The sequence below is a fragment of the Juglans regia genome, chromosome 14 (assembly GCF_001411555.2).
Source record: "Juglans regia cultivar Chandler chromosome 14, Walnut 2.0, whole genome shotgun sequence".
NCBI classification, from domain to species: Eukaryota; Viridiplantae; Streptophyta; class Magnoliopsida; order Fagales; family Juglandaceae; genus Juglans; species Juglans regia.
This window is the reverse complement of record NC_049914.1, coordinates 11543037-11555383: the sequence shown is the minus strand read 5'-3', so window position 1 is coordinate 11555383 and position 12347 is coordinate 11543037. Positions and strand designations below refer to the sequence as shown.

The following is a 12347-nucleotide window of genomic DNA, read 5'->3' as shown; positions in this document are numbered from 1 at the left end:
TGAAAGACTATGATTTCATTTAAATCTAAGATATGATAAGATACGATTTCATTTAAAATCTATGATATGATAAGGCAAGACATGACAAAAAAGTATGCATTTATGATATGATGAAGTATGACTAATGAGATATGTAATGGTCTATGTTATGATATGAAGATGGTATCATATGTTTAGGGAGCATATTGCACTGCCAGGATGTACACACTGGTAGTGCATCCATTGTTGTCTTCTTTATGTATGAATTTCCAAACCCGCGGCCACTGGTAGAATCGGAATCTTTTAAGATTCGCTAACCCTAATTCACGAGGGTCAACAGTGGGTACCGACCTATAACAAGTGAAAGACAAGTTAAGGCATTTCATCCACAGATCAGGTTTATCTTCATGCTATTTATGTATGTAACCATTAGCATGCATGTTTTCCAAGGACCCTTGTGTTTATATTATGTTTACTGTATGATGTGTTGCTTATTAAGTCTCCGACTCATTTTTGTATGTTTTTATATTTTAACCATCCCAGACGATGATCTTTGTGAGAATGGAGCTGCATGACAAGACTTGGCCCAGGGAGGCAAGGTAGAGGCCTAGGCAATTTATGACATGCTCAGTTTCATGATTTTTAGTTTAATAAGTTATTTTGTTAAGGACATGAGACTTGACTGATTTTAATAAGTGCTTCCACGTACTCTTTTAGATTTTAAGTACTTTAATAAAGAATGACTTTGTTTTATTTTATGGAATCTTTTATACTTGGTGCTTCATTAAGAAGAAAATTAAGTCAAGTTTAGTAGCACGGCGTTCCCTTAGATTTCTAAAAATGATGTTTTTCTTAACCCTAGGGGTTAGGGTGTTACAAAAATAAAAGCACACCATTAGTAACTTGCCAATAGAAACAAGGAAGAAAGGTATAGTATAGAGAAGACGAACCTAAATATGTCATCCACTAGTTTCGCCGCCAGTTCCTTTCCAACACCATTCTTCTTTGGCCACATTTTGGAAACTGTAAAAGAGTAACATTGAGACTTATCAAACCTATCGAAACCAATTCACATTTAGGAATCATGAAACTAAGGTAAAAAGATGGAAGAACATAAGTGCATAAGTGAGAATCAATATGATTCAAAGATGTTCAACAAATTACAGATAAACTTGTGCATTCAACTTCCCTGCCACCAAGAGAAGAAAGATGGCACACCACAACAATTTAAAACACCTGAAGCAAAATAGCTTGAGAAGCACAGTTAGGTACGTGAGCACAAAGAATGAGGCTTGTCTCCAACATTTTGAGATTCTACAACATTCGGATCATAATTTATACAAGTTTGTAACTTGGTCAAAAGATTCTAAATGGAAGCACAGGACAAATAAGAGCCTACTCAAATACCACTAGCCACAACAAAAGGAAAGCGTAAGGGAAGATGTGCCACAAGTAGAAAGAATACAGATAAATCTTAGCAATGCAGACGATTGAATCAAAATGCTAATTAATCATAGCATAGAAATCTCCTAGGCTTTATGAGTGTTATTCAATCTAATCACTTCAAATTTGTGACATTTTCCCACAATATATACACTAACAACAGAGATGATAATAGGAAAGTTAAGATAGAAAATACATGATGAACACGTGAGTTCAGTGTCAACAATTTATCAAGGTTGACTCCAGAAGAATAATATGGAAGAAGACTTATACCTTCCTCATCAGAGAGAACGGCTAATATTCGGTCAACAAGGTCCTACACACAATTAATCATGGACAAATGAAATTATTAAACCCAATTCAGAAGACTAAAAGAGACAAACTTAATAAGAAGTTATCATAATGGTCTCATAAATCAACCAGCAATGAATCAGTTCCACTTGGGCAAAACCTTTAGCCAATTTTATATCATCTCAGCAGAAAGTCCAGCCAATTTTAATCCACAAATAACTATCCAGCAGAACTGCTACAAATCAAGAAAGCTTCTACTGGTGGCGCAAAGGTAGTAAGTGAAAGAAAGATAATGAGATCGATTCCAAACAAAGCAAGCTTTTTTTATTCTAAGTATTAAGAGAAGAACAAGCATAATGTAGTTGCAAAACTAAAATACCATTCCATTTTTCACACAAGACAACCATGATTGCACATTAGTTAATGATGCAAGTAGAACCAAAAGCAACAATTCTGGCATCCCACCTGCTTCTTCCCCTGCTTTGAAAGACCTAACTGAGTGAGAACATCCTTGAGCTCTTTTATTCGAAAATATGCTAATTTATCCTACAAGAGGAAATAAGTTGACATAAAAATCACTCCAAAGAGATGAACACTGGCCAACAATCCTACAATACCCAATCCAAAAGTTAACAGGTAATAATGACACCAAAAGTGCTCAGAATTGTAACAGACAACCAAAAATAGAACACATATCCCCTTTACAGATTTAAGGTCAAGTATATATAAAGCTAACAATAGCGAACTCTGAAAAGACCCCTTAGCCGCCCAGATTCCAGCTATAATTATTTCCCATACTAACAGTATATGCTTCAATTTAGAAACAAATCAATGCCGCAACTTGTTCACAATGAAAAGTTGCATATTTGTAAGAGCATCAATACAATGTCAGAGGGAGAGAGAGATTAACCCAGAGTTGAAACTCTCAATCTACAAACAACCCATCATCTTCTGCAATGAACAGTATAGTAAATTAATATATCAAGAATATGTCTAAACAATACAGTTATCAAAGAAAATGTCTAAACAGTACAAATCAGAGTTCGACATGGGGGAGGGAGAAAGAGTCCCCGAAACATAACCGATAGAGAAGGATTTATTCAATCATGTAGTTTAGGATCATAGAATATGGCACCCAAACATATCTCGCAGCTCGCTCTCCAGAAGTTATTAATGGGAGGAGAACATGGCATGAAGTAAATAAGTTGACAAAAATTATCATATAAATTCCAAATGGGATTTTAAATTAGAATTATCAAATCAGCAAAAAGGCTGCATATATTGCATGCCGAGATTTTGAGGACAGTTCAAACTTAGAAGACTGATTGTTTGGGACACATCTTGAATGCATCTTAAAAGCTCTATGAGACAACTTGGTGTCTAAAGAAAGAAGAATGAGGAGTTGATAGAAAACTAACATGGGCGATGCAATCATTTGCCTTATACTCCAAACAAGCATAACAAGCTAGATTAAAAGCAATACCTGGAGGGTGAAAATTTACTTATTCACACCCCTGCAATATTTCCCTTTACTATCCTTTCATAACTAGCATCACATGCTTTATAGGAACTGACTAGCAATACTATTGATCAATCAGCAACTGAAGCCATTTGAGTTTACGACAGTATCCAACATCATATTTAGTATTTGCAAACAAGTAACCAAACCAAATGTGTGCTTGCAATAAGCTCGTGCCAATAGTACTCCATGTAAGCTGATTTCACTAGGAGAGTCACCAATACGCCGTACATTAATTTGTTCTCTAGATTCTCAATAGCAAGAAAAAAGTTACGTATTAAATTCTCAACATGTTGATATAACATTGTCCATCAGCCTTTGATTTTTTCTAAAATCTGACCCAAAGTTTGATTTCAGTGCCAACACTGGATGGATGGGTTGTGGTATAGTATAACTCCAACAATAAATAAACTATTCTAGAAAATTACACGATAGCTCATACATATTGCATGATTGCACAGCTTACCTCCAATTTAAAAGTAATAAAATCAACACAAAATCCACCGGTATTTTTGTAATAAATATAATCAACCAGTAAATTGTAGAAGGTACTTAACAATAGCTAAATACCTTGCAACTAGCTACCAAATCCATTTCTTTTACGCCCAAAAAAAAAAAAAAAGCCCAAGCCAGTACAAAGCCTGGAGCCGGAACCACGGATTATCAGCAGCAAAGCAATAAAACCAGCGACAGGCTCTCGGAAAAAAAAAGTCGATCTGGTAAAAACAAAAAGAAGGCTAATCAAATTTCAAAACTAAATCACAGAATTACCAAACGGGGAAAAAAAGAAACGAAGGCAACGAATTCAGCCAAAAAAACCTGAAACGAAGGCAGCAGTACCGGTAAACGATGGAAATCTTTACGTCCGTGATGGAATTGAAGGATGATGGTGTAGAATAGGGTTCGGAAAAAATGGTCGCGCCGACTTTTTCTTTTTTTCTGCCCTTTCCGACTCGTTCCCCTTCTGTTTTGTATTCTGCGTTTCAGTGTTTTGACCGAGAACCACCACTTACCCAACCAGGAAATCTCCCAATTACGACGTCCGGACCTATCCACCATTTCCAATCCGATTTTTTTACACGGACAAGTCCGGGTTGGGTTTCGGTGCGCTTACGTGTAAAAGGCGTCGGATTTTTTTGAAAAGTGAGATAAGAGGGAATAAGAATTTTATAAATAATTATAAAATAATTTAAAAATAATAATAAAATAGTTTGAGTTAAATATTTTTTAAAATTAAATAAAAATATTATAAAATTAAAATATTGTTATAAAGTAGTTTTTTAATATTATTTTTATTTAAAAATAAAAAATTAATTATATTTTATTTTTTATTTGAAAGTTTGAAAAAATTATAATTATTAATTTAAAAATATAGTAATAATTAATTTAAAAATCTTGTATTTAAATTATGTTTGAAAATGAAATGTTTAGATGAATTTTATTTTCAAACAAACTCTTAAGTTTCGTTTAATTATATGAGAAGAGATAACAAAAATTATTAATAGTAATAAAATAATAATAAATAATTTAATTTAAATTTTTTATAGAATTTTTTAAAATAAAAATAATTGAATAAAAAAATTTAAAAACTGGGAGAACTGATGCAGTGTGAATCCTATTCTACGCCACAATCGTTGACATATTAGAGCATTAGTTTTGGCTTCATTAAAATTTTAGAATTTAATGAAAAGTATGTATTTTTCTTAAATCTAAAACTTTTCTAGTCATAATTTTACATTGAATTAATCAAAATAATAATATAATATTATTTTATTAATAATAATATTTTTTTTTTTTTTTATTTTATAATTGCACTAACTATATGTTAATTAATAATAATATTTTAAAACTGAATATAAAAATGAAAGTGAAAGAGCATTCGAAGGAAGTAAAAACTATGGAAAATGAAAACTAAAAAGCAAAGCAATTGGGATAATTTTTACAATAAAATATTACTTTTGAAGATAAACAGTACTCAAAATTACTGTAGCTAATAGTTCAAACTTTTACTTTCTAAAAAAGTCAATGTAAATCATTTTATCTAAAGTTGAATAGTACTTAAAATTATTATAGCTCATAGTTCAAACTTTTACTTTCTGAAAAAGTCAATATAGATCATTTTATCTACATTTTTTCAAATTTTGAATATGCATTGGCTTTTGAAGAAGCCAATGCATTTGAAGATGAAACTTGTCGTGTAATTAGAGCATTAGCATTGGTTTCTCTATATGCATCTTTAAAATTACATCTTTTAAAGATTGATTTTACATATCAAGAAAAATTCTCATATTGAATTATGCATCTTTGAACCAAATAATAATAAAATATTATTATTTTAAATTTTTTTTCTTAAACTTATTATTTTTTATATATTTTACAATTAGCATAATTTGCTCAAAAATACAAATTTCATATATCTAAATATTACCAATTTTATATATCAAAATGACCAATTTTATCAATAAATATTAATATGTACTAAAAAATACTTTGTATCATCAACTTAATACAAATTTCATATATCAAAATCATCTTAATACAAATTCTACAAAATTGATTTTAATGGGTAGGAGAGAGAAAACAAAATTAAAAATAATGTTTGAAGAGTGAATAGTATTTCTTCAAACTTGAAGAAGTACTATTCATAGCTATATAAAAATTTAGATGTGCATAAGTCAATATAGATGAATTTAAAAACATATTATGCAAATATGAAGATAAAGATAAAGATGAATAAGTCATTGCTAGTGCTCAAGCATCAATTTCAATTACATCTTTGATTTTGCATATGAGATGAGATGAATGAAAATAAAAGTTAAAAATTAAATAAAATATTGTTAGAATATATTGTTGCAATATTATTTTTAATTTAAGATTTGAAAAAACTGAATTGTTTATTTATTTTGTGTAAAAATTTAAAAAAAGTTATAATGATTAAATTATATGAAATGAGTTAAAAAGTGTTATGAAAACAAACAAGACTTCATTTGTTGGAGTTACCTTTCTCAAATCCGGTGAACACACTCTCCCTCATCTTCTCTATTTCTTTTTTATACTTCTCAGTTTTTTTGCATCTGCCCATTATCGCAAAAGTGAGCCTTCGAACCATAAGGACTCATTTGGTTACGCAATTTAGATAAAATGTGATGAAATATTTTATTAAAATTTGAATAAAATATTGTTATTATATGACTTTTTAATATTATTTTTATTTGAGATTTAAAAAAATTAAATTATTTATTATATTTTGTATAAAATTTAAAAAAATTATGATGATTATATAAAATAAAATAGAATAATTTGATTTTACGCAAGCAAATGAGTCCTAAAACTTTTCCAAAAAATGGTGCTCTCTCATGACAATAAAAAATGGCATTGGAATGATTTAGGCTTCGTTTGGTTCCTCAAATACTCTCAACTCATCATTACAACTTTTTTAAATCCCAACACAAAATATAATAAACAATTCAATTTTTTCAAATTTTAAAATAATAATAATATTAAAAAATAATATTCTAACATTATTTTATCATCTCAACTCAACTCAACTCAACTCACTTTAACATCCAAACACAACCTTAAAGGGTCGTGTCAATCTTTTTACGTGCCACCCTTTTCAAATCCCCTGTAAGTATAACCATTTTTGGTTAAATAAAATATTTAAAATAATATCCGTTGAATGCCTTTGGCCCTTTACCCAGAACCAGAGTATTTCTTTTCTAAAAAGTGGTCTTTTTTTCTCTTTGATTTCTAAACTTCGGTAGTTTTACATTTTTTGTTGGTAAAATTGGATTGAAGCTGGTCTGAAAATGGTGGTGGGTGAAGAGTGCTTAGAAATAGAAGATGCAAGAAAGTGTGGCCATTGATGTTCAGAAACAATTTTTTTTTGAAACATAAAGGGTTTGTGGGTTATGTAAAATGCTGAAGTTGAAGGATGCTGCAAATGAAGGTCTACACTGGACTGATTTTAAAGATAAGCCAACGAACCCAATGACTCATAGCTACACCATTGCAATTAGATCTCTATGTGCTTTTGCAGCAATCTGTTCTATGCTTTGATTTCTTTTTTATATGACTAATGTTTTGATTAATCATTAGAAAGAGAGATAAGAGAATGGGTAAAAAAGTGAGGAAAGAAGAGAAGGAGCGTGAGATTGACAAGGAGAAGAAAATTGGGAGATTTGGAGTGGAGATTGCACAACGAAGAGTATGGTTTTTTTTTGTTTATCTGCGTGACTCTATAGAGTTGAGTAAAAATCTGAAAATTCGACTCCAACTCCTATTCCGATATCGTACATTTGTTATAACATTATATGTATTTTTTTATATATTAATCATACAAAATTTATATAATTGTATCTTATATAATTAGTTAAATTCAATAATATACTAACATGAGTTAATTATTATAAAATAATATATTTATACTATAATATAAATATACTAAATTGACTAGTAATATTTTAGTATATGTAACATTAATGTATAATAACATTTAATATTAATGTATTACATGATTTGGAGTCAAAACGATAGACCAGCCTACACTCCACGTAAAACGACATCATTTTTATAGGGTGACGTTTTACATGATTTGGAGTTACTTAAGGCCCTAAGGGTTTCCCTTTCCCCCCCCCCCCCCCCTTCCTCAAGTCGCCTCTCTCTCCCTTTGAGTTTGTGACCCTGTCTTTCTCGAATCCTAGATTCCTAACCCTAGCAACATGGCTCCTCCCCTCCCCCGCGCACAGTTTCCACGGCCTCTCTCTCAGAATCCCACCTCACTACCCCTCTCTCTTTTGGAGACACAGTAAGCCTTTCTCTCTCTTCTCCCTTCGTCTTCTCTCTCTTCTCTCGTCGTCTTCTTTGTCTATCTCTCTCTTTTGTGTAATTTTTCACTTTCTCTTAAATTCTTCAGGGTCTCGAGACTAACGAAGCTTTGTGAAATTTCTCTCGGGTCTTAAGGCTAGCGAAGCATTGAAAAATGCTGATTTGATTTTAAAGTGGAAATAAAAGATGGAAAATGTGAATCTGATCATGAAGCTTTGGTGAATTTGTGTAAATGAAAAATGTGAATATGTGTTAAAGCTTTGGTGAATCAATGTAAATGAAAAATGTGAATCTGTGTAGTTGCTTTGGTGAATTTATCATCTGTGTAGATGGGTAGTTGGTAGATTTGACTGTGAATCTAGAAAATGGGTAGATGCTTTGTGAATCTGGAAAATGGGTGGATGATTATGAATTTGTGAAATTTTGTGAATTGTATAATAATGTGTAATTTTGTTTAGAATCTTATGGTTCTGTAATCTGATTGTTTGTTTGTGAATCTGTAATGTTTTGTTTAATTCTAGGTAGATGCTTTGTGAATCTGGAAAATGGGTTGATGCTTTCTGAATTTGTGTAATTTTGTGAATATAACATGTGTAATTTTTTTTAAAATCATTGTGGGAGTGTAATCTGGTTGCGTTGCGAATACTTTTTATTACTAATTTTATAATCTGATTATGAAGCTATTTTGTTTGTGTTGTGTTGTATTTTTGTTTTTAAATCATAAATGTTGGAGGTACAAGAACACATACGTCCACCTCTGCATTTTGTCTAGAAAGACCACAATAGCCTCTTGAGGCTCCCATTATCAAGAGTCTAGTAAATCATTAGACTCTTCAGTAGGCACTCTTACTACCTTATGTTCTACTCTCACCTTCGACCAGGTAGTAGAAACCCCAAGAATAGGTCTGGGGTATAGGATCACTTCACAAGAGTCACTAATTGTGATCTCGATGAACATACAACAACTTGTAATCATTGTGAAGGTTGTATAAATATCATCCCAAGAGACAGGACACTTCAACCTTGAAGGCACACATCTACCTTTACCTTAAAAATCATAAGAATAGATTGGACAATGGTCAACAATTCTTAGTTTTGGAGGAAAAAATTGAAGGAGGGGAATGGGAGAAGAGACTAGGGATGACCAAGTATAATGAAAAAAAAAATTAGGGTTGCCCTTGATAGGATAATGATAGTTGATGAGTTGCATTTTTCAGTTGTTGAGGGCCAATGATTTCAGGACTACACTAAATTCATTGATCTTAGGTTTCTTATTCTTGCTCATTTTACGGTAATGAGAAATTGTATGAGACTATTTTTTAGAGAGAATGATAGTTTGAAAAAAATATTTTTGACTACCAAGCAAAAGGTGTGCTTGACCACCAACATTTGTACTTCTATCCAAAACATTAATTACAAGTGTCATGGCTCATTTTATTTATAGTAGTGGAAAGTTGAATAAGCGAATAATTTCATTTAGTATTATTGATTACAAAGGGGCAACGATTAGGAGGGCATTGGAGGAGTGTATGCTTGATAGGGGCATTGACAAAATTCTTACAATAATGGTGAGTAATGTTACCTCTAACGACTCCGTTATTGATTGGTTGAGAACAGTTGAAGTAGGAAAAACGGAGTGTGTTGCGGATCACAACTTTATTCACATAAGGTGTATTGCGTACATTTTAAACCTTAATGTCCAAGAATGTTTAAAAGAAATTGATGACTCAATCACAGAGATCCGCAATTTGATTAGGTATATAAAGTCTTCTCCCAAAGACTTGCCACTTTTAAGTCATGTGTTGAGAGATTAAAAGTTCCATGTAATAGTTTCTTATATCTTGACATACCTACTAGATGAAACTCAACTTTTCTTATGTTAGATCTGGCTGAGGAGTATAAAAAAGTCTTACAACTTTTGCATGATGAGGATCCGTGTTCACGAATTTATTTGTCTGAATATGGGCATGGGAGAAGGGGATTAGAAGGTCCAAAGTCTAATGATTGGGAGGCTATCAAAAACTTTTCAAAGTTTTTAGGAGTATTTTACAACATCACATTGCGCATTTCTGATACATTATATGTCAACGCGAATCTGTATTTTCTAGAGCATATTAATATTCATGCAAATTTGAATAGTTTTTGTGACAGTAATAGTCACGCTTAAGTGTGACGACTTTTAGAATGAAAACAAAGTATGATAAATACTGAATGGATCTTGGAAAGATAAACATGTTGTTTACTAGTACCATTCTTGATCTACGGTATATGTTGGTTACTCATACATATTGATTTGATCAAACATTGGGCAATAGGAAGGGTGAACAATTTGTTGAAATCCTCAAGAGGGATATGAAACTTTTGTATGAACAGTAATGTTACATTTGGTGGTGGTTACATAGGTGGGTCTAAGTCAAGTATTTCTGACACTCGTAATAGTATCTCAATAGGGAGTAGCTTTTCAACTGATCCATCGGCTTTTTTGAGAAACTTCTATAAAGAACGGAAATCAGTAAGTTTAATGATTGTAAGTCAGAGCTAGAACGGTATTTGATGGAGGATATTGAGATTCTTACGAAGAGTTTTGACATTTTAATTTGGTGGAGGGTTAATCACTACCATAGCATCTGCGTCAATATTTAGCATAGGAGTAGGGGTGTAAACTCAAACCGGAAAATGGGACCGGACCGAACCGGACCGGTTTTACCGGTTTTGAACCGGTCCGGTCCAGAACCGGTTTTTAAAATGTAAAAACCAGCTGGTTCCAGTCCGGTTCTGGTTCTGGGATTTTTTGGACCGGACCGGACCGGTTGATTAAAAAAAATAAAAAATAATATTTTTATATATAAGTTTTATACAAAATATTTTATATATATTAAATATTAATATATATAAGTTTTATATATAATATATAATTATAAATTTTTATATGAAATTTTATATATAACATATATATTCATATATGAAATAAATTCTTATTATAATTTATAAATTATTACATAAAATGTTAATACTAAATCACTAAAAGTTTATAACTAATACTAATATATAACTTATAACTATACCAATAGTCTAATATTAATACTATTATATAGTCTAATATACTAATAAAAGTATAAAACAATTTTTTTTAAATCAAAAAAAATTTTTTTATAAACAAAATTTTAATAACAAATTGTGAAATTTACATTTAAAAAAAATCAGAAAATTGGACCGGACCGGACCGGAAACTGGTAAAACCGGAAGTACAGGTTTAGGAGGGTAACCGGTGCGTAATCGGTTTTGAAAAATACAAAACCGGTACATACCGGTTCGGTCCTAGATTTTATCTAAAATCGGACCGGACCGGTTACACCCCTACATAGGAGGCCGTGTCCTAGATCTGTTTTGGAGCTCTTTAGCTCCAAGAACTGTAGAGGCTCTAGTGTGTACAAAAAACTAGTTGAAGTTCATTCCTATATGTTTGAGTCAAAATTATTTGCATACAATTGATGATGAGGAGAGCTATAAGTTAGACTCATGTAATATATTTCAAAATTTCTTTTTTTGTTATATATCTTGAGCTGTCATTTTTTTATACTAATTTTTTATATTTTAACATCTTAATGTATAATTGACCACTAGTATGACGAATTTACTACATGAAAACAGTTGAGGGTTGTGGTGCATTTGTGAAATTTTGTAATTTTTTGTTTGTTCAATTTTGTTTTTTTTATTTTTATAAATTTATATTGTATCTTAAACCCTCACTAATCTTATCCTTTTTTCTTCAAGCATAACTTGGAATGTCATTCAGTTTATTGTTTCTTTTGTTGTTGGAATGAGAGCATCTTGTTGTAGATAATGGATTGGTTTGTGAATTTGGGAGGACAGATGATGGATGATAGATGGGTTGAATGAATGGTATATGGATGATAGATGATAGATATTGTTGGCATTATTTGGTTTTATTTGTTGTTGGAATGAGACAATAACATGGAATTTAATTTGTGTTGTTGGTTGTTATTGTTGTGAACAACTAACAATATTTGATGGCTTCTAGATTTTAGTTTTTTTATATTTTAGTTTTGGCTTGTAACATCTTGTTGTAGTAAATTAGTACTTGTTAGTTATAGATTTAGTTATTTTTTTAACTTGTAGTGAGTGAATGATTTAGTTTTGACATTTTGGTTATATTTTTTTAACTTTTAGTGATTCTAATGAATGATTTATTTTTGCAATTTTGGTTATGTATTTTTAATTTATATGAATGATTTACTTTTGCAATTTCGGTTTTATTTTTAATAAA

At 31.1% G+C, this 12347-nt stretch overlaps 1 protein-coding gene across 6 annotated transcripts in view; it reads right to left on the bottom strand.

Moving 5' to 3' along the window:
• LOC108990084 (E3 SUMO-protein ligase SIZ1-like) overlaps nucleotides 1–4231 on the bottom strand; it is a 32537-nt gene extending 28306 nt beyond the window's left edge. For 3 of the 6 annotated variants that reach the window (XM_018963932.2, XM_035685510.1, XM_035685511.1), the window contains exons 1-5: nucleotides 4052–4231; nucleotides 3803–3948; nucleotides 2179–2259; nucleotides 1696–1738; nucleotides 930–1002 (exon numbers count right to left, since the gene is read on the bottom strand). In XM_018963932.2, the coding sequence (XP_018819477.1) occupies nucleotides 930–1002; nucleotides 1696–1738; nucleotides 2179–2259; nucleotides 3803–3826 (221 nt within the window). In that variant the 5' untranslated portion in view covers nucleotides 3827–3948; nucleotides 4052–4231. Of the gene's footprint in view, nucleotides 1–208; nucleotides 331–929; nucleotides 1003–1143; nucleotides 1216–1695; nucleotides 1739–2178; nucleotides 2260–2623; nucleotides 2641–3802; nucleotides 3949–4051 lie in introns of those variants that run through there. The other 3 variants (XM_018963931.2, XM_035685512.1, XM_018963934.2) reach the window with 3 other exon arrangements.
• Nucleotides 4232–12347: the final 8116 nt, after the last annotated feature.